The sequence below is a fragment of the Carassius carassius genome, chromosome 24 (assembly GCF_963082965.1).
Source record: "Carassius carassius chromosome 24, fCarCar2.1, whole genome shotgun sequence".
NCBI lineage: Eukaryota > Metazoa > Chordata > Actinopteri > Cypriniformes > Cyprinidae > Carassius > Carassius carassius.
Window position 1 is genome coordinate 18,865,764 of NC_081778.1, and position 27,851 is coordinate 18,893,614.

The following is a 27,851-nucleotide window of genomic DNA, read 5'->3' on the forward strand; positions in this document are numbered from 1 at the left end:
ATTAAATAATATATTCAACTTGTTCTGAATATTCAATAGGTTATGCCGAGAAACAAAACAAAATGTATTGTAGCATTTATCAAAAATCCTTACCTCGCCCATTGCTCTTCTGTTGCACATTCATGACTACATTGGGGTGCTTGCTTGAGAGCAACATTTCCCATCGATGCATTCAATAAAACTACATTTGCGCACCATTCTGAGAAATCTAAATAAAACATTGCAACTATTATAACTTATGTACAAATTTATTTATTTTTTTATCAGCAACAAGGATTAATAAATGCTGTAAACTCAAATTTACATATAGAGATTAAAACAAATTCTTAAAAGCCAACTGCATGAAACTGGTATGAAAGTGGGCCCTCTTTCCTCCCTGCTCATTCACATTAGTATCATCCAACAATTTTGGAAAGAATGCATTTGTTATTACATTTTTTTTCCTCTTATTTTATTCTTCAACCAAAACATGAATGAACATGGGTTCATAGAAGAAAAGTAAAATGACAATTGTATATCCACTCCTTGAAACTGCCCTTTTCTGCTACTATAGTTTAAATAATTTTAAAGAGTGACTCACATTTACCAAAGAGAGAGAGCGAGAGAGTGAGTGAGAGAGAGAAACAAATCAGAATTAAGCCTTCTGAATTTGCAAAACATGCTTCATACTATATATATATATATACAAACACCCACTCACAAACACACAGAAAACTAACAAATAGTTTATACTACACATGACCTTTCAGCTTGTCAGCCTGTGACATGCTTGGTTTAACAACAAAATAACACATTTAGCTGCTCTGACTGCAAATACCTGTTTAAACATGGATATGTGAATATAAAATTCCCATTCTTGCTCATTTTCAGTGTGGCTTAAGGTAAGACATAATTGAGCCATCACTAATGGACTGTGCTAATATACGATTTTCTTAAATGACTGTAGTTATCATGTGACTATGACTGCGTTCACCTCGACCTTGGGAATCATTCTTGTCATCCCTTTTGATGAGTCAGTGCTGTAAAAGCCATCTGGATATCTGTCACTCAAAGATGTATCCATTATAAAGTCACAGCCGGAAAACGTGGGAGTCCAAGTAGAAATTCACGTCTTTCCAATGTAAAGAGCAAAGTTCAAGACCTTCATAAATGTGCTCTTCAAACAGTTACAATTGTGTGTGTGTGTGTGTGTGTGTATATATATATATATATATATTCATTTTTGTGAAATAATAAATATATTATTCATAAAAAGTACTTCTCCTAATTCTAATTTTAAACATTTCTTGATTTTATGGTTTCAGTCCACTATTCCAACCATATTGAGTGAAAAAATAAAACAGCCATCCTTTATGGATAGGAGTGACAAGAAGGTGTGATTACCTTGATTTCAGAAAAAAAAACATATGAATTTCTGTTGTGGTAAACATAACATACAGATGTTGTGGTTAGTGTAGGGCCCCCTCCCAACAAAAAATACATAAAAAATAATTATAATAAAAAGTATAAAGTCATCATGTTATGGTGTGTTTACTAGTTCCAGTAGGGAGCCATTTGTGTGTTTTCTACAGATCAATGGGAATTAAAAAAAATGTAAATGTCTGAGTTGTGCCTTCACAAGACAGAACATCCCCACTCTTTTGGAACAATGAATTTTCATGACATTTCCATGACCTTTGCAGTCATTCATAGTTAAAGGATAGGATTTTTTTTTTTTTTTTGTATTATATCGTTTTATTTTAATTAATTTCCATTACTTTTTGGGGGGCTGGAAATCTCAATTTTAAAATGCCCTGATATTTACAATTATTTGAAAAGGTGTTTCCCTAGATCATACACTTGGATGACACTAACACGTGTTTCTGATTCGTTGTTTTCCCCAATGTCTCTTTAACTCATTTTTAACCTTCGATATATTTTAGACCCATCAATGCAGAGTCAAAGATTCCTGGTTCTTTAAAAGATGTGCCAATTGATATAAGTAGTTGTCTCAAATCACTCCAAGCTGAACCTGTCCTGACACAAACGAGGCTAAGATCACTTGACCCTGTTTACCCTCTCCCTCCTAAGCGTCTAAAGAGGCAGGAGAAGGTCACGGAGAGGGGATTCCCCGTGACGGCAAAGCAGCAGCAGTTTCCCTCCGCGCGCACACCGTTTCCACGCCTCGCGCTGTGGAACATGTTCCCCACAACTACAGACCACCTCATATACTTACTGGACCTCTTTAAGTTGGGAAATAAACAAACATAAAAACGTACGGTTTTTATAAACAAATATACTCACAAGCTCGCGCCAAAATAGTACACTTGTTGTATCGAGACTCTTGGCGATATTTTGGCGAGAGACTGTACGGTCTCTTTTAACGGTTGCTTTTAAGCAACACTTGATCTAACGTACAGCGAATATAAAAAAAAAAACTACAACCGAAAACAGTTTAGTGTCCTCGGGACGTCCAAACTTAACTCTATCCTGCTTTTCCAGAGAGCCAGGCGAATTAAACAACACGGTTAAAATGGAAAAACCTGAAGAAAAAAATCTTCATTCTGAGCCAACGGTTACAGTATGGGGATATAATGTTGTTCCTTGGTTTAGAGGTAACGGGGACACGCTTCCGCTAAAAATACCTGTCTACGACTATATTTGGATTGGCTGGAACACAATCAAATGTCTAAAATAAACGAACCCGCCCCGGCGCAATGAATGAAGGATCTGCTATCTCAAACCATGGTGCAACCAGCTGCTAAATTTAGCAACATCGCTTGCGTCAATCACGAGTCTCAGTGCGTCAAGCCCTCACCCCGCCCCCGGGAGCTGATCATTGGCTAGAATTAGAACGTGGCTAAGAAATTACGCGTGTTGTGATTGGCTATTGTTGATCTTTTTTTTGTTCAATGGGGAAAGCGAACTAGATTTAATAATCTGTTTAGTGTGCACGCGCGGAGGCAGAAGCACCCTGATGATTAAAATCCAACCAACTCGCATCCTTATCATTTATATTTAATAATTTTATGTTATTTTGTTTGAGTTGAGGCGACTGTCATTTGGACAGTAACGAAATGTTTTTTTCTCCTCTTCATTGTAAACTTGCATGCCAGTCTTAATTTTAGGAAAACATTCACAAGCGCACGCGCTCATTCATAATGTGTCTACCTTACACATTTTAATAAACACGTATGTGTATTGTAAAATAAAAACATTTAAAATAGTTTAATTAGCTGTGGAATTATTCTAACACGAAATACATTTATTGACTAATTTTCCTCTAGCAAGTAGTCGACGACATAACACATGGCCTACTGCGCGACTTCAAACAACTACTAGCAAAGAGTCAGAAGATCAACACTCCTCCCACCCCCTCTCTCTCTCTCACACTCTCTCCTGGCATGGACTGCACGGCTTATGTGTATACTGTACCAGCGAGGCCGGGGAGCTACAGTGCTCGACGTCACCTCTCCCATGGCGTCACATTGACGTCACGCATTCCAAGCTTGCTATGTAGAAGCGGGGACGGATAAATGTGCTATTAGACTTTCTCTCTCTCAGCGCGCCACATAAACAAAGGCACATTGCAACTTACGCTCAGTGCATCCTCTCCGTTACTAACGCCGACACTCTTATAGTGGAGCTGACAGAACCACGGAGTACTTTTATCTTCTTAGCTAAATGGAAAATCAGTCACATAATAGTTTTTTTAATGAAAATCATCAACTTTTGCGACTTTGAAACCAACTTCCACTCAACCACTATTTTCCATTTTTTTACTCATTTCTGTTGGATATGCACACGGAATTATTAGGGCTTTACAAACACATGTAAAGACGGAACCTCAACAGAAATCAAGTAAGTGGAAATACGCTAATATTTAATACGCTTTAAAGAAAAAGCACACGTGTATGCTACTTATTGAAATGTAAAAAATACTGATAAAATGCTTTGGTTTATTTTTTTCTTTTGTAATGCGGTCTCCATTCATATATTTCTGCATGCATTATGTTATTAACTTTCTGGTCTGGACCTGTTGAATGTTCATTCCCCGCCGCGTAAAGACAAACAAGCTGTGTGGTGTGCGACGTATTTGCAGATGGGTGGACTGAATCCGAATTTCATTTGCGAAACGTATAATATTGTCTCAGGTTGTCATGGAAATGGGATGCCTCTTCCTCACCCCGGTGAATCCGCCGTGAGCTCGCGCGGCTCCGGTAGAGAATCTAGAGAGATGCGTCTAGTGCTCCGCATTTCTCAAAAGCGTGACTTAACAGTGCGCGAATGTTTGTTTACTCGTTTGAAGCAGTATCTGCGTTAAGAATACGTTCAGTTATTTCAACATCACTATTGTTTTTTCAACGTTTAAGTTAGATGACAACACGAGCTTCATTCATTCTGTCTCGAAGGACAGTCGAACATAGCCTACACATTGGAATACACATTTGCACAGTAATCAAATATAAATGTACACAACCTCAGTTAACTCAAGTTTTATTTAATATTTACGAATCTCATTCTTGTTCTCGCCAGCTTTCTAATGAGGAGATAAATATAATCACATTTATAGCATCAGGAGCAAGTGTTAATTTCCCTGCTATTAGAAGACTAATTTCTGAACAGACAACAATAACAGCTCAATCAATGTGTATACTGGGAGTAACTGTATGTTGTTTTCATTCTTGGTAATGTTATGAAATGACACCGATACACCCATAAGCAACGTGCTTTAAAAGGTATTTTCTTTCATTGTAGTTTAAGGTGTGAATTTCAGGTCAGCAAGAATCAAAAATCAATGACAAAGTAAAGATTATATAAGCAGTTTGATTATTCCATAGGCTACATGTCAAGACAGAACCGTCTCTAATAAGAGTATGATACGACAATATAGGCTATTGATCAGCGCAACCATCCAAGTGAGTTGTTATAGCCTACTAAAGTTTTATTGCAGTGCACGCGAGATCGGGTCAGTGAGTACAGAGCCTGTCTCTTCCCCTCAGGTCCCTGTCCCCCTCGGGTGTCAAATCCCGTTCTCCAAGCTAATTTACTGTACTTGTATTTTTCCCATCACTTTATCTCCACTCTCCCCCTTTCTTTGTGTGTTTGCTGGAGAGCCTCTAGCTCGCGCGCTTATTGAACACAGAACGGAGCGCCTCTACAGAGCGCGTGCTTCAGGGCTCTCTCGCGGTTCTCTAGGTTACCGGGGCACAAGCGGACCGGCGGCTCCATGTGTACACACTGAAACGCGCTCTGTCAAAATCATAAATTACCTCAGAAAGACAAATGGCTAAACTAAAAAAATAAAGTATACATAATAAAGATTTAAAAGTCTACTACTTCGTAGTAGCATGTGTGTGAAGTAAAAAAAGCTTAATTATAAGGCCACTCAAAGTTCTAATTTTTCTCGCCTGTGTTTCCTTGTCCATATTACAACTCTCAATGAAATAAAACAACAACAACAAAAAATAGTATTATATATATATATATATATATATATATATATATATATATATATATATATATATATATATATATATATATATATATATATATATATATATATATATATATATATATATGCAGACCATGAAAGTTTCTGGGATTCGTTTCTAGTAGTGTGAGGATCTGGAAAGTGCTCAATGTGTTGTCGAAGGCTGGCTTTGTGTGAGCGCGCCTCTGTCAGGGAGGGGGCGCTAGTCGCTTTTAAAAACTTCTCGGTGGCGCGCTTGGGTTTATTTAACGAGGAAGGGGATAGTCGGACTTCGCTGAGTGCCCAGGTGAATATTGTCCGACCGTCACTGAGACTGTCATTATTCGGAGCTAATGGGGAAAAAGACCTGCAAAACAATACCTTTTATCATCTGCCCAGAACTTTACTCCTGCATGGTTGAATGCAAGAACAGAAGGGAAAATTAATTTTTCCATTATAAATGTATTTGGAAACGTGTGAGATTCCGGAGTTTTAATTTAATTTTATTTTATTTTTTGCCCTTAAGAATGTATATTACCTATTCACTGTAATGCAATTTTCACTTGTTATTTGCTTTTCCATCAAGACAATCGTGTCAAAAGTTACTATGTTGTTTCTGCTTGGGATTTCCTTTTTTGATTAATATTGGTTTGTTTCCAAAGGCTGCAATTTGTATCGTTGTCAAAAAAAAAATCTTATTATTTCAACATAAAAAATAATCCATAAATTTTTTGGCCATGTGATATTTCAATATTTGTGAATAGCATTTTACAGGTAACGTACTCTGAACATTTCCTTCTATTTAGTGTGATTTTCAAGGAAATACAAAATACCTGTGAACAAATTTGTATGACCTTATTGCAACTCATTTTTTTTCATGAAAATATTTAAGGGGTTATATTTTTATATATAAAAAACTTGTTTATATTTGCTTATATTTCGGGTTTATTAGTGGAGCCTAAGGCTCTTGTGACTTTTAACCATTGTTTAATAGTTTGCACACTTGCAAATAATAATAAAAATTATTAAGTTCAACCTAATGTTTCCATCATTTTGCCAGTTCCCTGTTTGTGTGTGTGTGTGCGTGTGTGCGTGTGTGTGTGTGTGTGTGTGTGTGTGTGTGTGTGTGTGTGTGTGTGTGTGTGTGTGTGTGTGACTTATGTAGTTGTGAACTAAATAATTCTGCTCCCGATTCCAGACACCGGTTCGGAAGAGCGCCTGCAGCCCAGGTCTGAGTCCAGGCTACCGGATACCTCACCCGCCGCGTGTGCAAAAACATCCCTGAACCCCAGACGCGTGCAGCCTCCACCCGAGAAACCGACCACGATTCAGCGAGCTAAAGGCCAAGCAGGTACCACAAGTCTCTGTAAAATTCTCTGTTGACTCTGGAGAACTTTCCCACACGCACTTTATGTGTAGGCTACGATCTGGCATTCAAACATTTTATATTAAGCTAGCCTATAATAATTTTGTAGTTTAACAAGCCCACCTTTACTCAGTGTAAACCGACTGGTAGTCAGATAACAAAGTTTTTGTTGCCGTTGAACGTTTGCTGTAATTTCATTTGGTTTGGTTTGTCTTTGGAAACTTGGAAATTTTATCAGATCTCTGTGAAATGTTTTATACATTTTGTATCTGTTAAAATGATAATAAAACAATGTTTTTGGTCTGTATAATTAAAGCAACAATTTATTCATATGGCTATAATTTTTGAAAGTTGAAACTGTTTTTTCCCCCTTGAGAGCTTTGTTTGTCCCGAAAATAAATGCAAATAACCGGACTAATAACTAATTTTAAAGGCATTGTCTTTTCTCTGTACAACATTCCTCAGCAAATTTGATTTAATTTTCGCAGATGGTCGTTTATATGGCAGAACAAGCATTTGTGTTCCAATTCATAGATCGAGAGCAATCTATCTTATACCTCTTACTTTATATATTTGCACCCAACCAATTGCATAATATCACACTTTGTTCCTCATGATCATAGCAACCTCGTGTGCTGCTGTTAGCATACATTGTCTTTGTTGTCTTAAGTGTATGGAAAGTGAAAGTTTGTATTTGTGCCGCCTTTGTATCACTGATGGTTGTTGGTTTCAAGAGCAAATTCATACTGGTTAGCGTGTCATGTTTATTTATTTATTTATTTATTTATTTATATGTCGTTGATGTTTTTGTTTGTTAGATCTATGGCACTCTGACAATGAACAAGCGATCACAGTTATTGGAACAGCTGCATTTTGTCCATCTAAAATGCACACCTCGAGGTTAGCAACTGTTTCATCCCTCTAAAGCGCTTTCTATAAGCCTGCGTGTGTATTTGTGTGGGGCTCTCTGTCTGGTGCACGCACGCACGCACACACACACACACACACACACACACACAAACACACACACAGCTGTAAAGCATCGTTTCAGTATGACTTTATGTGGTCTAGACGTTTTTAATAATTCGACTTTTTACGTTATGTTGGCTGCGTTTTCATTTATATTATCCGTGTCAATGTGAAATGTGGAGCTGATGTAGAAAATCGATGTGCTCTGGGGTTTGCACGTGCACAAACAAATCATAAACGGATACACACGAGCTATACAGAATCAGACAGAAAGTCAAGCCCTGCTTTTTGTGTAAGGATTTGTTTAGTCTTACATAAGTTGAGCTGGCCCAAATGTGTCAAAAAGACACCCTTACCTTGACAGGATAAATGCCGTAGCTATTTGCAGTCTTCAAATTCCAAAACTGTTAAAAAGGACGTTTATCAGCATATGTCTAAATCGCTGACTGACAGATTTTTACTGTTTTTTTTTTTATGAAAAAAGAAATGCATTGGTATCGTTTAGAAAGACTGCAGATTTAAAATGAAAATGAAACAGGTTATAGGTTACAAAATAAAAATAAAAATAATAATAATAAAAAAAAATTAAAAATAAAGAAAAAAGGTGTCATGATATCTAAAGTGTGGTGACTGGTGTAAGATGTCAATGTTAGGCTGTAAGAAAGTTTGACTCACTTGCTCCATCCAGCGTGAGACAGATTGACCTCAAACCATTAATTAATTCATCCGTTAGTACTATCCATGACGATGAAGGGGTCGCATCTTATCCCACCCACCTACTCACTTTGACGCAAAACTCGCCTCCTATATATAGACCTGAGGGGGAATTTGAAATATTATAAATTATCCAAGTAAAATTCAATCGCTAATAAAGTTGAAACTAACCTAAAGGTTTTATTTTATTTTATTTTATTTTTTATAGAAGGTTGTTACCTTTAGGCCTACTATAAGTTTCACCAAATAGGCTTTTCTATGTACAAGTTAGATAATTAAGTTACTCAGAGTGCACCAAATGTAAAGATCTGCACGTGCGTGAGGAGGTAACCATGGCAACAGCTGCTCGGTTACTGTCTGTAGTGAACGGTACATGTACAAAACTAACTACTGGCAATATTTATCTGGATTATTTTATATTTCTAGATTTCTCAAATATAACTTAGCTATTTTTACTTTACACCCTAAAGGTCTTCTAAAATATGCACACTGAAATATATATATATTATTACTTTTTTATTTGCAAAATATTGCCTACTTTCTCTTGACATCCAATTTGGATAATAATGAACAAGTTCATGCTAATTTAACATTCAGTCACCTAGTCTATAAATATGGAGAAAAATAATATAGCAACATTATCTTTTATTACTAGGCTACAATAAATAAAGTAAGCTGGACAACAAGGAATTTTACAGTTAACAATCAATAGGAATAAAGTTGAATTGGGGGGGGGGGTATTTAAGGTAACCATCTGTTCGCGTGGATATGAATCCACTGGTGTGACAGAAATGTCTGCTGACATAAAATTCACTGTTATCCGTGATGATGTATGCCACAATATGCGTTTGTATCATAGACTGTATAAAAACAGGTTTGTATGCATAGCAGCGACGTGCGTAGGAAACGGAACGCGCGCGCACCGGTCCGAGTCATCACAGGTAAAGAGGCGTTCATAATTGATAAGCCTCTTGATTTTACTAAACACATATGACGTGTTGGAGGCATAAGGATTACGAAGTCTCTACACGACAGCGTCAATCCGACGTCGGGTCTGTGTACACTTCCACACCAAGGGAAAATAAGCAAACAAAGGACACGCACACACTTCTTCTCGCGGACTCTGGTAGCTCTGCACAGATGCGCTTATAAACAGCTGTGTCAAGACGCACAGTTGCAGGTTATATAACTCTGAGAGCCCCCGCTGGCAATATGCTTTTCCTGGAGCGCAGAGCAGACTCGAGATACAGACTACTACTATTAACAGGGGAGTTCTCGTGGCTTTTAATAAGATCATTTTATTTCAACAGGTGCTTGTTGCACATTAAATTAATAGAGTTAAACCACCATGAATATTAATCTAAAAGCGTTTTGGTTACAACTTTTAAGCGTCATGTTTTGAAGTGACTAAACTCTAAACTCTTTTTCTGTCTTAAGTTGTGCACATTGTTTTGTGCATTTTTTCATGTATGAATATTTATAGTTATGAAATATAAGGACTGATGATGGATAATAAAATAATTATTTGTGAGTCAAGTGTAGGTATATGAGTGCTAGATGGGTTGGACAGTGTTTACTTACAAGAGTTGCATGAAATTCAAATCAAGAAAGAAAACTTCAACTGATGACATTAAGGAAACATTTTTAATAAATTAGATCATTATTAATGTGATAGCTCACCCAGAAATGATCATTCTGTCATTATTTACTCACTCTCGTGTTCTAAACCAGAAGGAATTTCTTCCTTCAGTGGAGATGTCACTTTCACGACTTAGTAAAAATAACTTAAAGGTGAGTAAAAGGTGACAGAACTTCCTTTAATTCAGATGTTTTATTATTAGAGAATCGAAACCAGGACTGAAATGTTCATTTTTTATTTATTTATTTTTTGCATGTGTGCCCACCAGCTCACAGCCTAATCCATGTTTCCAGGTGAATGGGTTATCTACTAACTTGGCACTAACAAAATAGTACTGAAATATGTTTGACATCACATCCTCTGTACACCTGAAGACAAAATTGAGCCAAAAGGCAATATGCTAAGTCTCTCGTTTTTCTCCCTCTCTTCCTGTCTCAGTAGACATGCCCTGCGTTCAGGCCCAGTACGGCCCTGCACCTCATGGGTCCAGCTACTCCGCCCAGTCCTTCGGTTACCATGGTGACTACAGTGCTGACCTCATGGCGACAGACTACACTAAGTGTGAGCTTGGTGGTGGGGAGATCTCCGAGGCGGCTGCCACCACTTCCCTACCCAGTTTTAATGTGTTTGTGGAAGGTGGCTTTGAGCCAAAACCCTCCTGTCTGTATCAGCTCCCTCAACGCCCCATCAAGAAGGAGGAGGAGTCTTACCCAACCATGGCTCCATCCGACGAAACAATAGCTGGGAGTTCCATGTACTTTAAGCAGTCACCCCCTTCAACGCCCCCCACGCCACTTCACTCAGGCCCACCCAGCAGCTCTTTCTTGTGGGATGAACACAGTCTTCCCCCTGTGACCCAGCCCTGCCTGATTGAAGGCCCACTGAAGAGTCCTCGCTTCCCTCATTTCTACGATCAGACAGCACCACCCTCCACCAGCGGCTACAACACCGGCATCGGCCTTTCACTGCGCCCTGAACGCTCTCCTTCCTCATCCTCTTCATCTTCACATGTGCCACCCAGCCTCGACACGCACACACACTCACATGTGCACTCCCATACGCACTCACACATGTACCCCCTGAACATGAATAAGTTGGGAAACCTGGCGTTCCGCTCTCTAGGCATGGGCCCTTGCCCGCAGCTTCTGGGAGAGAGTTTGCCATCGCCGCCCGGACGCACCAGCTCTGGAGAGGGTACCTGTGCTGTGTGTGGTGACAATGCGGCCTGTCAGCACTACGGTGTGCGCACCTGTGAGGGCTGCAAAGGCTTCTTCAAGGTAAGAATTAAGCATCCCAGCAGTACTTTCGTTTTCTAATAATAACTCCCGATCAGATCTAATACATACGCACCCAAGTTCCATCACTGTCACTACTATTTACATGAGTATGCCATTGCAAATGCATAATAATCCTTATTGACACTCAGTTTCACTGAAAGAATCATACAAGAAGTTCTGTGTAATGTAAATAGGAGGATCATATGCAAGGAGCTTTTAGTTAATATCTTAAACTAAAAGATTCCACTGCACACTGACGCATGTGTACTTGGGCCTTTAAAGGGATAGTTCACCCCAAATTTTTTCTTACATAATTCACTCAAAGCTGCTTGTTTTTAAACTTTTTTTATTAACAGATTCTGAAATTTGCTAAATTAATTTAATTAACCAAAAAGATTCATATTTTCAAGAACTGTATAGTTTACATTTATTAGATTTGTAACATTTTATATTATTTGAATAGACCAATAACTAATTTAAATACTTTTAAGTCATTCTGCGATACCCTTGGGAATTTGCTGAATTACCCAGTTGGCCTCTGCCTCTTTTTAAGACCCCACTGACTGTCACTGTATGAAAAAAAACAACAACTGACATTTCTTTTTCAATATTTCCTTTTTTCGATGAACTATCTCTTTAAAACACAGCACAATTAACTGAACTTTTTAAAAGAACTAAACAAGCTGTGGTCAACTGAAACTGACTGGAAGTACTTGCCAGAGGTATTTGGATTTCCCTTAATGCTTTACATTATAATGCAATTACATACGATTGCATATGATTTTTAGTATTGCAGAAGCTGACGTGGGAGTTTGCAGTTTATGTTGATTGATACGTGTTCCTCAGTGTGTGCTTATTTGAATAGCATGTCTCATTGTTTATCTGAGTGTGTCTGTCATTAAATGGAGTGTAAGAGGATTGTACTTGTGCTTTATTGTACAGTGTGTGTTGGTCAGTGAATTTTTTTCATCTTTTATCTAGCAGTGTGGCCAGGGTAGTGTTTGTTAATTGTGTATTCATTAGTTGTCATTAGTTTTGTTCTTGGTTTGAAAGGAGCTCTTGGTTGAAGAGCCTCACACTGCTCTACACCGATCGCACCTTTTTCTCTCAGGGTTAACCAACCATTGTAACGCACTCCGCAGGCGTTTGAACCAAGGTTAAAGCCCACCGTGTGAATAGCAATTCTTCAGTGAGCTGTGTGTTTTTGTTGGTTCATTTGAAGAGGGGTTTGGTATAAGGTCTATATGACCATTTGAGGCTGTACAGAAAATAATTTGTGCACCAAAACTGAAAGAATGTTTAATTTCAGTTTCAGAGGTGCAACTGTGGCATAGGTTTGCTCTGCCTTTTCACGGAAGTATTGGCTTGTTTGTACTGAGTGTGAGTGTGTGTGTGTGTGTGTGTCTTTGAGTGCTCTCACAAATCGTCTGAGCGGCGGTTGCCACGGTGTCTGTGAGGGTCGTTTCCCTCGGTGACCGGTGAGAGGTGTGACAGCAGCGCAACAACACAGACTGAGGAGAGTCTAGCGTATAAAGATTTAATTTAACATTTACAATGAATTCAACTTATATTTGACATTTATTGAGCAGTTTTGGTTAAAAGTAATTTTTTAATTTGCGGTTAATATTATAGAAACAGCGAGAAGACTTAAAATATTCAGAGACTATGCTGAAAGACTGACAATGAAAGTGAAGGAGCAAGAGTGGCAGAGTTGAAATAATTGGAAATGGCCTGTGGTCTGGTCCAGGAATAAATTATGCCTCTTTTCAATTAGTTTCACAATTAGTTTTTATTTAGTAATTAATAAAAGCAGGGGTTGGTAAGCCGGAGGCTTTGTAGCCATCACTACAACGCTGGCACACATGCACACACACAAATGACATCCACAAACAATGACACATGCACACTGGCAAGTCTTAGAGGATCAGAATACTTATTTTTATGCATACACATTCGTACTCACCCCAACTCACAAAACACAGTCAACATTTAATTATCTCAGGCAACTCATTAACTCACAATCTAAATATTAGCAGGTGAATTTTAATGCTGTGCGGCAGTGTATATCCTTTGTCAGACTGCTAACGCTCTTTTTAAAATTTCTCATAAATGTGTTTTATACAATAGAGTTCATTGTGATAGTTATGCACATTGATTCCTAGTACATTAGTTTTTGAAATAAACTTTTAATGGAGTGTGCATGCATTTTTTTAGGTTCATTATCAGGCACTAAATCATTTCACTTATGGTTCTATTTTACATCTGAATACAAACCGTTCTGCTGTTTCACAATGAAAAATTGTCAATAACTGGCCAATTTTAGCACACAAAATCTTTTCTCTCTGTCTTGCTCATTCGCTCACACCACTTACTTTCACATCATTTATTTGATTTGTAATTTGTTCTGTGACTCATAATGTGCTTCGAGTGAGAATATTTATTATGAATATTTACCTAATAGAGGGTCAAGACAGGCTCGCTTGTTCACAAAACCTCAACTTTCAACCCACTCCACTGGACTAAAAGTTTAACAGCACTTAGTTGTAACTGAATTCGAAGTCATCTCCAGTACTTATCTGTTAGCTTATGTTGATTAAATCAGTTGCAACAAAGATACATTTCCATTTGTGTCAGCATTATGGAATTTACAGAATGCTGAGTAATAAACACACTAACATGTGCTTCATTCACAGACATAGTCATCTTATAATACAGTCTTAAGTGTGCAATCCACACAGACACACACACTTAACCAATTAATGGTGACCCAGTTCCACCTCTCCTATTGAACAGCCATGCATACATGTCTAATTACACACCCAGAGGAGAAGACGGGAGAAGATAGTCTGATCATCTCTGATTAGGGGAGGAGAGGAAGAGGAGAGGGGGATAAAGGTTCCCTAAGGGGTTTTAATGTGCGACAGGGCCATTAGCACATGTTACATGTCATGAATCCACAACTGCTTGTCTTTACCAACCCTACGGACCCTGCTGTGCACTGGACCGCAACTGTGTGTGTGTGTGTGTGTTTGTATCTGTGTGTGCTTGCATGAGAGAATTATGTTAGTTTAACAATAATAGTAGGTTTTAGTCATACACTCTTAAAAATTAAGGTTCTATATTGGCATCAATACTTCAGTGAAGATCCTTTAACATCCATGGAACATTTAAATGCACAAAAGGTTCTTTATAGTGAAAAAATGTTCTGATTATTAAAATGCTCTTCACATCAAGTAAAAATGGTTCTTTAAAATTTGTTCTCCCAAAATGGTTCTTCCATGGCCTTTTTATTTAAAACTCCATTTGGAAACTTTATTTTTAAGAGTGTAGTGTTTGATTTTCAAGCTTTTTGCCATTTGTTTGTGGGCAGAAATTGATGGACATATTCATAAAAGTTACAATATAACCTAAGATGTCCTTTTTCCATTTAAAAAAGTCAGAAAACAGATTTAACTGTGACAGTTTTGTGCTGTGACATCGTTTAGAGCATAAATAAACACAAATACACATGCACGTACACACACAGGAACTGTTTCAGTCACTTAATGGCCATCATATGTACAGCAGTTTATCTCTTTTTATGAACATCATGAGATGTCTATTCATCTAGTGAGCTCCAGCAGCAATAAAACCTCTGTTTTGTGGACAGTACAATGACTGTGACCGACAGACAGACAGAATCTGTCACAGTCTGAACAGGCTATAAAGTATAGAATGGAGTTGCACTCAGAAAACCTGTGCATGTGGTGCGGGGGAAATGGTGTGGTGGGTGAGTTTTTTTGAGATGATGTGCTCCACAGGTTGTATTTTAATTAAGTCATACTGAATCAGTGTGAATGTAGTTGTAACTGAGTAGACTCCCCTAGCTAACAAGTGCATTTGCGTGCCCAATGGGAGATTAGTCCACTCTACCGTGGCCGCTGTGGTAGTTTTATGTTCAATTTAAGTGAAATATGAGAAACCGTGTAAATCACATGAATAATGTGTGTGGGTAAGTGTTTTAACTATACCTGACAGTAAAATTCCAGCTTCCTGGGAAACGCAGGTGCTTAAATTGATTTACACCTGTTGGAAACAGCTGCATGTGTATTATGATTTTGTCTTTATAGTTTTTATTGATAATGTTTTAATATAAACCAATAATTAAAGTTAGATTAACTTATCTTTAAAAAATAAAGGCAAAAAAGCATAAACCGAGGGCACCATTAGCCATTAGCTGCTAACCAAGCAAAGTTGGTATTAAACTAATATACATATATATATATATATATATATATATATATATATATATATATATATATATATATATATATCAGATATATATAAGATAATGAAAGTCATACCTAGTTACTATCACGAAGAGTATGTTTCCTGCTTTTTAAATTATTATTATTATTCATTTTAACTACTAGCAGCCTTGCTAATAACTGCACAATGAAACCAACATTGTTGATGTAATGTTATGTATGAGTGCTATTAAATTGACCACAGTTGTAGCTTGTTAAAACATTGTTTTTGTTTTGTTCGGATATTATCTTAATCACCACAGAACTTACCAGTCTCACGCAAGTGCTTAATCTTTTGGCTTACCATTAGCACGTGCACTTGATGTCTGAACCTTCACATTGTCATGCACAAAGTCTTTTTCCTCTTTGCTAAGTTTTTTAAAGGCGCGAGTTCTTGCAGATCGTTTGTATTTCATTTTAATAAGGTCAGCAATAATCGCACATATCCAGCCGAGGAGAAAACAACTCCAGGGGGGTTATTGCAGATGCACGATCTGCCAAAACCCTGAGGTGCCGTGAGCTGACCCACGAGTTTCACAAACAATTTTATCACGCAGCGCGAGATGTCTCGCGGGAGCAGCCTCAGCACGCTTTGCACTGATCTTCATTGTCAGTAGCTTGCGCTAATAAAATTGTTCCTCCTGCAGGCAAGGCATGTTGGGAAATTAATTTTATCTAATTATCCTGATGGAGCAGGAGCTTTTTTCACATTGTAATTAAAATCTGACCTGCAAACTTCCTTTTTAATTCTTAGCCAAAAACAGGATCAAATTAAATAAAAAAATGTTTAGACCTGTTAGCTTATTGTTTTTCTTCTCTCTCCTTTTACTCTTTTTATTGTCGGTCGCTGCAGAGGACGGTGCAGAAGAATGCAAAGTACGTGTGTTTGGCCAGTAAAAACTGCCCTGTGGACAAAAGGAGAAGAAACCGCTGCCAATACTGCCGCTTCCAGAAGTGTCTCAGTGTAGGCATGGTGAAAGAAGGTATCAAACACAAACACACACACACACACACACACACACACACACACACACACACACACACACACCTATAATATGTCTGGCCAAGCCTCTCAAACCAATTATCAGACAATAGGCCCTGGTGCATATGACCTCGGCTGGACCTCTGGTTAGAGACTGATGCATAGGATATAGACACTCTTTATCTTAATGAGTTAAAACCCGCTGATGCACACACTACACTCAAGAAGTGTCATGTATTAATGCAGATTTGACGTGTAGCTGGTTTGGTTGGTTAGTATGAATGCATGAATTAAACTATAATGGAGGTGTTTACCGGCAGTACTTCGCCTCTGTAATCACAGCCTATCATCATCTACAGAACCGGTAATAACACAACACACAGGACAGTCACAGGCACATGCGTTCACGGGGACATTTAATTCTTGCAGAATTTAAGCATGAATACCATGTGATTTAAAAAGATCACACCTTTGATCATCTTCTCCATATCGGCCGGAGATTAGGACAGACATCCATTGTTCTTATTACATCTCACCTTCTCTCACCCGTTCCCTCCGAAACCTGCAATCGTGCAGATTTCAGCTGCCCCCTACTGGCCAGTCCAGCATTGTTGAGAGGCATAGGACAAGAAGGAAATAAACTTTTATTTAAAACTACTAAAGCAGAATTACACAATACTCTTAATTTCCTAGTGATTGATATAATGACTATTTATACACTATAGGTTTGAATAATATTAATCTATAGTAATATTTGGATGTTTTAACTACGTTATTGTCTAAAATACGGTTTGTTTGTTTGTGTGTTTGACACAGTGGTGCGCACAGACAACCTGAAGGGGAGGAGAGGTCGCTTGCCGTCTAAACCAAAGAGTCCCCTGCAGCCAGAGCCCTCGCCCCCATCACCGCCCCTCAGCCTGCTGAACGCACTTGTGCGGGCCTATTCCCAATCTACACCACGAGAACTAGACTACAGCCAGGTACCGTAGTGTGGAGAAATCCTTTATTAAATCTTTATTTAACCATTTGGTGCTTTAAAACAACTATAACCATTTATTTTATTTTATTTTCAGTCATTTTGAATGAATAAATTCATAAAGAGCAACACAATCACACTTAAAGAGGATAGTCATTTAGAACAATGAGAAAGTGTCAAATGTGATCAGTAATGATGTTTTAGATCCAGCATCTTTTCATTGAATGGTAATAAAATGCAAAGATTATTCCACTATAGTGGATGCCATGCATCAGAGGGTTCACCGTCCTTTGGTATCACATAAAAATGATTGATTGTGATTTGTGTGGCATCTCTCTCTCTTCCTGTAGTTCAGTGCTGTGGAGCCAGTGGGTCTATCCGAGTCTCAGCAGATCCAGATGTTCTACAGAGTGCTAACAGGCTCCATGGAGGTGACGCGCTGTTGGGCCGAACGGTTGCCTGGATTCTCTGAGCTTCACCACGATGACCAGAACCTGCTCATTGACTCTGCCTTCCTTGAGCTTTTTGTGCTTCGCCTCGCCAACAGGTACATGCAGATACACAGAGATCTCAGATTGCACATTCTTCCCAAGTAGAATTTAGGGCTCTGAAAAAGTTGACAAGGACACAATCTTCAGCATACATTAAAGCATCCATAATAATAGAGCTGGGCAATATAGGGAAAAAAAACAGCCTTAAATTCATAACCCTTTGATTATGTAATGTATCTATATATATCAATATTTATCTACCTAATATTGCTTTAAAGGCTATTAAAAGTGACTTTAGCCAAATATATTCACAATGTAAAATGCAAGATGTAGAACAATAATATAATCATTCACAATATTTATTTTATTTATTTCTACATTTAATTTCTCAAAATATCTAATTTTTCAATCCGAAAACATAATTTTAAAATATAGCCAAAATATTTTCTTAACACTTTAGTATAGGGACCAGTTCTCCCTATTAACTAGTTGCTTATTAGCATGCCTATCATAAACATATTGACTGTTTATTAGTACTTATAAAGCACATATTCTGCATGACCATATTTTACATCCCTAATCTTACTCAATACCTAAACCTAACAACTACTTTATTAACTATTAATAAGCAGCAAATTAGGAGTTTATTGAGGCAAAAGTCATAGTTAATGGTTTGTTTATAGCAAGGATTGGTCTTTAAAATTATACATGACCGAAATATCTTCACTATTCTTTGCTAAAGGAACACCAGGAAGAATGATATTCAATGTCATTCTAATTTGATTGTAAATTTGGTTAGACATTTAATATTTAAACATTTTAAAATATAAAACTGCCACATGGAGATTTCTTATGCATTTCTGATGACACAAGTGAATCACAGAATCAGTGTTATGAATCAATTTATTGAAATTAACAGTTTGAAATGATTCATAGGAATAAATCAATCTCAACTCTTATCTCTTTTTTGCTACTTAAATTTAATCAGAGAACAGTGCATCAAAATCATTACAATGTTGTTTAATATAATATTACAAGCAATATGTCGTTAATATTCACTATATCACCCAACCCCATAAGCAAATACTTTGTATGTGACACAGTACAGAGAATAGAGATTGTAATAATATCCTAATTAGACATTTTCAGCTCTCGTCAGAATGGAGCTGTGGGAGGAAATGGTAGTTATAGTGATTACACTCTGACTTCTCAATCATAATATCTAATAGCAACTGTCAGATTTTTATATGACTTGCTATTAGTGATGTCTCATAAGTCTCTTAAGATTTTCATTCTGGTTTACAAATGAGCACGAGGTGTAAAGTATCATTATGACTGAAAGAAGTCATTCACAGGCCGTGTCATGATTTATATTGTGTAATATGCTGCAGTCACTGTTAGTTACATTGTGACTTCCCATTCAACAGTGAGTGTATGTGTGTGTGTCTGTGTGTGAGCATGAGTTCTTGCCTTCTATTCAGCACTGTAAGGTTACTATGGACACTGTGTGGAAGATCTGGTGGAATTCACTTATTTAAGTTTATTGGTGAACAGCCCGGCCTAACCACCTCTCCCTCCTTAGACATGTGTGGCAGAAACAGCTCTGTTTTGATGATCACTTATATTACATTCACCATATTATGTTGCATTTCTGTTTTTCTAGCAAGACTGAGACAGTTTGCATCCAGACTAGAAGTAACCTGTTGTTTCTAGACTTTAAGTAGAAGTGTGCTCGTGTGGATGTGTTTCAGTGACTCAGTGACATTCTGATGTTGCTTTAACAGGAAGTGGATTTTTGTCTCAGCTCAGCTGCTCCCTGTTTAGCTAGCTCTGGTGCTCTTTCTGTGTTTCTCTCTCCCTCTCTGATGGTGTAGGAGCAGGTGTGGGGAGGGAGGGCAGTGGGTGGAGGCGTCACAGCCTCAGTAGGGAGCTACAGACTTGGGTTCTGACTCATTTAAGTGGGGGGATTCATCCGGGCTTACGTCACGGACACTCGAAAACTCAGAAGACATGCGTAAATGTGTGGAGACTTCACAACAAGGGCAAATTTTGAACATTTTCCGCTCACAAAAGTTCACAGTTCTCACATGTTTTGAAAATAGACTATACACCACCAAAACTCACACCAGAGAATGGTATCTGATGTGGCTCACACATGCACATATTCTTAGGCCATGCGGCCGCACTGAGCCTAACGAATGAATGGACACATGAGATGACTAAGCTTTGATGCACATTTAAAAGGAATGTCTGTGTTTCCCTCCTCAAGGGTGCTGTTGTTAATTTTGTTCTGTAATAATGAGGAGCATTCACTCGTTTGGTGCTCACTTCCTGTTTTCCCTTCTCTATGGCAGCGGTAGATAATGGACTGATTGCAAACCCTTTATGAAGGGCCCTTTCACATGGCTGTCATTGAAGGGTACATGCAAGGTAGTAATTTCGCTGTTTATGATAATGTGAACTTGGTTGGTGCATCCTCATGATTCTTTTTAGAACCTATAGCAAAAACCCCCACTTTCTCTGTTATTGCCTACTACACAACCATTTAAAAGTTTTGAAAGGAGTCTTTTATGACTGCATTTTTTATGAAAATATAGTAAAACAGTAATGTTGTGAAATATAATTAATACTTAAAATAACTATTTTCCATTTTAATAAGTTTAAAAATATATTTTATTCCTGTGATGCAAAGCTGAATTGTCAGCAGCCAGTACCCAGTCTTTAGTGTCAGATCATCCTTCAGCAATCACTAATAGACACTAATATTTATTATTATTATCCATGTTGAAAACAGTTGTGCTGCTTCATATTTTGTAGAAACCATGCAGCATAGGATTCTTTGATTTATAGAAAGTTCAAATGAACACCATTTATTTGAAAAGGACATAATGGTGTAACAATGTAATGCGTCCTTGTTGAAAGTATTAATGTCTTGAAAAAAAAAAAAAACTTTGAAGAGTAGTACAACCCGAATTCCGGAAAAGTTGGGACGTTTTTTAAATTTTAATAAAATGAAAACTAAAGGAATTTCAAATCACATGAGCCAATATTTTATTCACAATAGAACATAGATAATGTAGCAAATGTTTAAACTGAGAAATTTTACACTTTTATCCACTTAATTAGCTCATTTAAAATTTAATGCCTGCTACAGGTCTCAAAAAAGTTGGCACGGGGGCAACAAATGGCTAAAAAAGCAAGCAGTTTTGAAAAGATTCAGCTGGGAGAACATCTAGTGATTAATTAAGTTAATTGATATCAGGTCTGTAACATGATTAGCTATAAAAGCTTTGTCTTAGAGAAGCAGAAGTAAAGATGGGCAGAGGCTCTCCAATCTGTGAAAGACTGCGTAAAAAAATTGTGGAAAACTTAAAAAAAAATGTTCCTCAACGTCAAATTGCAAAGGCTTTGCAAATCTCATCATCTACAGTGCATAACATCATCAAAAGATTCAGAGAAACTGGAGAAATCTCTGTGCGCAAGGGACAAGGCCGGAGACCTTTATTGGATGTCCGTGGTCTTCGGGCTCTCAGACGACACTGCATCACTCATCGGCATGATTGTGTCAATGACATTACTAAATGGGCCCAGGAATACTTTCAGAAACCACTGTCGGTAAACACAATCCGCCGTGCCATCAGCAGATGCCAACTAAAGCTCTATCATGCAAAAAGGAAGCCATATGTGAACATGGTCCAGAAGCGCCGTCGTGTCCTGTGGGCCAAGGCTCATTTAAAATGGACTAATTCAAAGTGGAATAGTGTTTTATGGTCAGACGAGTCCAAATTTGACATTCTTGTTGGAAATCACGGACGCCGTGTCCTCCGGGCTAAAGAGGAGGGAGACCTTCCAGCATGTTATCAGCGTTCAGTTCAAAAGCCAGCATCTCTGATGGTATGGGGGTGCATAAGTGCATACGGTATGGGCAGCTTGCATGTTTTGGAAGGCTCTGTGAATGCTGAAAGGTATATAAAGGTTTTAGAGCAACATATGCTTCCCTCCAAACAACGTCTATTTCAGGGAAGGCCTTGTTTATTTCAGCAGGGCAATGCAAAACCACATACTGCATCTATAACAACAGCATGGCTTCGTCGTAGAAGAGTCCGGGTGCTAACCTGGCCTGCCTGCAGTCCAGATCTTTCACCTATAGAGAACATTTGGCGCATCATTAAACGAAAAATACGTCAAAGACGACCACAAACTCTTCAGCAGCTGGAAATCTATATAAGGCAAGAATGGGACCAAATTCCAAAAGCAAAACTCCAGCAACTCATAGCCTCAATGCCCAGACGTCTTCACACTGTTTTGAAAAGAAAAGGAGATGCTACACCATGGTAAACATGCCCCGTCCCAACTATTTTGAGACCTGTAGCAGAAATCAAAATTGAAATGAGCTCATTTTGTGCATAAAATTGTAAACTTTCTCAGTTTAAACATTTGCTATGTTATCTATGTTCTATTGTGAATAAAATATTGGCTCATGTGATTTGAAAGTCTTTTAGTTTTCATTTTATTAAAATTTAAAAAACGTCCCAACTTTTACGGAATTCGGGTTGTATATGTTAACTGAAAATATTCCTTGCATATTTTTACTTATTTTTAATCAAATCTGACACAGGAAGATGGCCAGCTTAAAATGCATTTTATATTAAGACACAAAGAGTCAATATTTTTTTTTTATTTGCTTCAACCTTCTTAAAGGGATAGTTCACCCAAAAATAAAATCCATACTGTCAAAAAAGAATATTCTGACAATAAATATACATAAGAAAACAAACAATAAATGTAATGTTTTAGCATACATATTGCTGGTGTTATCAAGGTAAAGTTCCACATCAAAATAAAGGAACATTGATGTACTGTATGTTTTCATGTAGGGTGTTCCAGACACCCATATTCAAGAGCCCTGTGCCCTTCATAGTACTCACTTCAAGTGCTCTCCTGGAGTGAATAGGGCAAAATGCTGCTCACTTTCCAATATAGCATCACCAGTGCCATGTCTGTGGCTTCTGTATATATGCATTCATGTGTAGTGGTGTAAAACCATTAGACTGCATTAATGAAGCACACATTTTGATTATTTAGCCCTCTGGGCTCAGAAGATGACTCTTGAATATTCCTCCTCACCATATTTCCCTTCATCCCCTTTCCATTACTCCTCCTCTCCTCATCTATACGAGTGTGTGTTTTCGTGCAGACTAATGAAGAACAGTTCACGCAGCAGAAGCCAGCACTCTATGGGAAAAACCAGAGGAAGTTTTTCTTCCTAAATTGCAGGGTTGAGAGTGAAGGGCTGAAGACAGACCAAAAGAGAGAGAGCATAAGTGGATTGACAAGAAGATGAACGAGTGGAGAGTGAGTGTTTGGGTGTTTCGCTGCAATTTCACACAAACGATTTTTCGTGAGAATACACTGAGACCATGAAGATAAAACTTTACTGCTTTGACCCAAAACCCTCCAACACAGAAGGACAGAGCCAAGAGAGAGGGTGAGAAATAAAGAGTATAATCTCAGGAATGTTTTAAAAGCTTTAATTGGGAAAGCTTGGCATAATTAGGCCCATTCCTATCTTTGATGTGCTCTTCCCTGTACTGGCTTTCATTTGTCGCTATGGTAATTGTTTCCGTGCAGTATCCCTTAAACAAGATTCAGCAGCCAATCGAAGGGCAGATCGTCATCACATGAATCAGAGAGAGGTGATAATCAGTGTGTGTGTGTGTGTGTGTGTCACAGCAGCGACTGTGTGCTCTCTGATAGCATGTGTGGCTATGTACAGAATTAGAGGCTTGCTAAATTGAAACAGGTACCTGTTCTGAAGGGAATGAGAAGAACGGCGATTAATTAAAAGATGAAAGGCTGCGACTGAACTCTCGGCTTCAAATGGCACCTTGAAGCAGTTTAAGTAACAATAGTTCTTCATCTAAACCCGCTCTCCCTCTCTTTTGCTCAGGTCTTTGCTGGCGGATGAGAAGTTCGTGTTTTGCACAGGCCTGGTCCTTCACCGGCTGCAGTGCCTGCGCGGATTCGGCGAGTGGCTGGACTCCATCCGAGACTTCAGCACTCACCTGCAGAGTCTCAACCTTGACATGCCTGCGTTCTCTTGCTTGTGCGCCCTCGTGCTGCTCACAGGTAACTCACAATCTCTGGAATCCCTTTCTATGAATTTCACACACTTGTCACTTCCTCCCCGTTGTTTTTTCCTTTTGTCGTTCTTATAGTTGTGTATTTGCACATCTTTTGTCCTGCTGCTAGCGGTCGTCACAGTGATCACAGGTGTGGGGCAGGTGCTGACAGAGATTAGGTTTACCTGGACAGCTGAAATAATCCCCATTAATCACACACACACACACACACAGAGCAGAGACACAGAGATGGTGTGAGGTTCGTGTGCATCTCCTCTTTGAGTGCAGGTGGAGATAGTTGATTATTGGTTAACAATGTAGGACAGTGTGTGTGTGCTTGGGTCAGCAGGTGCTTGCGTCTTACCATGCATTATTAACACAGAGGCTAAACAGCAGGTCGACCTATATACAGACAAACACACTTTCTGCCACACACAAGGCTAGGCACAAGGCACATTCTGGCAAGCATTAAGAGAATAAAGGCAGCTTGGTTTCTATCCATGTGTTTTGGAATATTGCCTAAAAAATGCTGGATGGAAACATAAAGTTGCACATCAATTTTCAAAAATGTGCATAACATTTTTTATGCTAACTTAAGGTGGATACCAGGGGGGGGGGGGGGGGGGGGTTTACACTTACAGAAAAAATATTAAGTTCGATAAAAACTGCTTTATTTACAAAAATGTTGCAATATTCAGATTTTCGTATAAATTAAAGTTGTTACTGGATCATTTGATCAGAGAAGAAAAACCACATGCTTCTGTATTAACTGCTTTATTAAAAAAAGTTTTTGTGATATTCTCATTTTTCCATTATAGTAAACTTTATTTTTGAATAGAAACATGTGAATGTTGGTTAAAACATATAAAAAAAGATCACGATAAGAACAATTTTGATCTTATATTAATTTTAAAGACGGCAAGAAAACCTAAGTGTGGAAAAAGAAACAGAGAGAGATATATCTGTCAATCAATTTACTCAGTTGCCCATCCAGTGCCCAATCTTCACCTCCCTTTTTTCTGCCACAATCTACAATGTTGTGTGTAAATGTTTGTGTGTGTGTGTGTGTGTGTGGTAGCCCCCATGGAGCAGCACTTAACTCTGTAGAGAAATTGAGCGCTACTCAGCAGAGGTCGGGTCCCTACCTCTCCTCTCTAGCTCTCTCTCTCCCTCTCTCCACTCCTCCACTCAGTCTATCGACCCTCTAAAAGTGTCTGCGGTGAAAGAGTGCCATCGATCATCCCCCAGGAGAGAGGGAGAGACACAGAGAGAGCAAGAGGGAAAAAAACATTAAGAGAGAGAACATAGGCTGAATGCAGGGACAACGGAGCTGGTCTAGGCACAGATTTGGAACACACACACACACCCACACACAGACAGATATGTCTAAAGCAAGCCAGCATCCCTTTGCACTTCCTCTCTTTTTGGCTCTTCTACCATACTGTGGGCAACATGGAGTTGTGTGAAGTGGGAAAGAAACACACACTAGACTGATTGGGGGTGTGAATCATTAGAAAAAAATATTATTGTATAATATGGAATATTATTATTACAATTTTTATATAATTATATAATGTATTATATATTCATATTTAATTAAATGTTAATTAAATATATCATTTTTGGTCCCACTTTATATTAAGTGTTCTTAACTACTATGTACTTAAATTTAAATTAATAATTTGGTAAAATGCACTTATTTGTGTACATACATGTTTTACATTGTACTTATATTTAAAGGGGTCATATGACGTTGCTAAAAAAAGAACATTATTTGGTGTAATGAAACGGTTTAAGGTAAAAAAAAAAATCCTTTAAATATGAAAACATACTTACAGACCCTGAGTCAGAACAGATGGCATTGTAGGCTACTCTTTCTGATTCAGGAAACAGTCCTCTGTAAAATGCATTGCAACTTTGAACTGTTCTGGAACAGTGTACAACTTAACCACTGATTTCTAATTGTGTCCTCTTTTGGAAGGCCAAACAAAGTAGGTTCATTTTCACAACAAAACACACAGCGTCTTAACGACATGGTGGTGTCGGTGGCAACAATACTACAGCAAGAATAAAAGTTACGCCTTCTTTCTTTGGGTGAACATCTGGGCGGCGTTATGCAAATCTTCCCACACAGTGATGTAGACATGGGGGCGTGTTTAAACAAGGCCTTTTAGGAAGGCGTGGTTGAGTCTTAAATTTTAAATAGAAAATCTCTTTGGGTTTGAGAATTTAGTCTTTGCAACCTATTTTTAATAGATTTTACCTATTCATGAACAGCTTGTAACACTCCTAAGAGAAAGGAAATCTCGAAATCGCATCATATGAAATCACATCATATCATAACTGCATGTAATTACATATGTAATTCATTTCTGTAATTACATTTATAATTATAATATTGACCCATCCCTTACACCTAAACCTACCTAAACCAAACCTGTCCCTAACCTTTCATGTATCCTACCTCAATAGCACCACAAGTGTTTTGCAATACAATATAAACACAATACGTGCACTGTTGTTGTTTTTTTGTAAGTACATATTAGTTAATGCCACTTAATATAAAGTGGGATCAAAATACTTATTTATATATTTACTTTAAAACAGCAGTAGGTACTCTAGTGATCTTAGTGATCTATCAGCATCGGTGATTCAAATGTCACAAAAATTATTTGGTTTCATTACTTTTTCAAAAATGGCACCGGTTGTGAATAAAAAATGGTTCCTTATTCCCAAACCAATTGCAGATATTGTTACTGGTAGAGTTAGTGATGTGTGTATTGGGTGTGTGTTTCAGTGATGCGAGTGAACAGTTATAGTGGCATTTTATCCAAATATTTAGCTTAAAGAAAACCACTCAGCCTCTTTCCTTTCATTTTAGAACAATGTCCCGGTCTGAAGGAGCCTAAAAAAGTGGAGGAACTGCAATCCAAACTAATCTGTTGCCTGCGAGATCATCTGAGCTCGGTCAGCGCTGGAGGCTTGGCTTCAACTGGCGAGGCCCCACCCCCAGTGGGAGCTGTGCTGAATTTGAGGACGGAGCTTCGAACTCAGCGTACGCAAGGCTTACAGAGGATCTTCTACCTGAAGCTTGAGGACCTGGTCCCTCCCCCACCACTCATCGATAGGTTTCTGGACACCTTGCCCTATTGATGACCACGCCCTTTTTGCACACCACTGACACGCTCACAAGTTTACTCAGACACGCCCACAGCGGCTATAAACTCACCCTGGGATAAACAGAGCCAGTAGCTAACAGTGACACTGAACTCGATTTCCCATGAGCCCCCAAATCCTCACAGGAAACAAATGTGTCTGAGGAGAAACCAATCATATAAACGCTTTTAGTCTCTGCTCTGCGCCTGATAGTGTAAATACGAGGCGGGTTTGAGCACATCTGACGTAACGCACACTGGAAACAAGCGTGATGCCTATAGCTCAGCGTGCCACGTCAGGAAAAGTATTACAGTGCAAGAATGTGTGTGTGTGTGTGTGTGTGTGTGTGTGTGTGTGTGTGAGAACGCACACCTAATGGCTCCTTTGCAGGCAGTCCAAAAGTTCCACCACAATTCACACA

General features: G+C 38.4%; 1 protein-coding gene across 4 annotated transcripts; it reads left to right on the forward strand.

The window, feature by feature from the left end:
* The first annotated feature begins 3,435 nt into the window (after positions 1 to 3,435).
* On the forward strand, positions 3,436 to 27,769 carry LOC132103089 (probable nuclear hormone receptor HR38). 4 transcript variants are annotated; one of them, XM_059507904.1, is made up of 9 exons: positions 3,436 to 3,840; positions 6,651 to 6,803; positions 7,637 to 7,718; positions 10,579 to 11,417; positions 16,557 to 16,686; positions 17,502 to 17,665; positions 18,012 to 18,208; positions 24,103 to 24,281; positions 27,156 to 27,769. In XM_059507904.1, the coding sequence occupies exons 3-9, from the start codon at positions 7,655 to 7,657 to the stop codon at positions 27,425 to 27,427; spliced, it is 1,845 nt and encodes a 614-aa protein (XP_059363887.1). In that variant the 5' UTR covers positions 3,436 to 3,840; positions 6,651 to 6,803; positions 7,637 to 7,654; the 3' UTR covers positions 27,428 to 27,769. The 4 variants fall into 4 exon arrangements, with proteins under 4 accessions (XP_059363887.1, XP_059363888.1, XP_059363891.1 ...); XM_059507905.1 differs by having other exon boundaries at positions 3,437 to 3,840; positions 10,582 to 11,417; XM_059507908.1 differs by lacking the exon at positions 7,637 to 7,718 and having other exon boundaries at positions 3,437 to 3,840.
* The last annotated feature ends 82 nt before the right edge of the window (positions 27,770 to 27,851 follow it).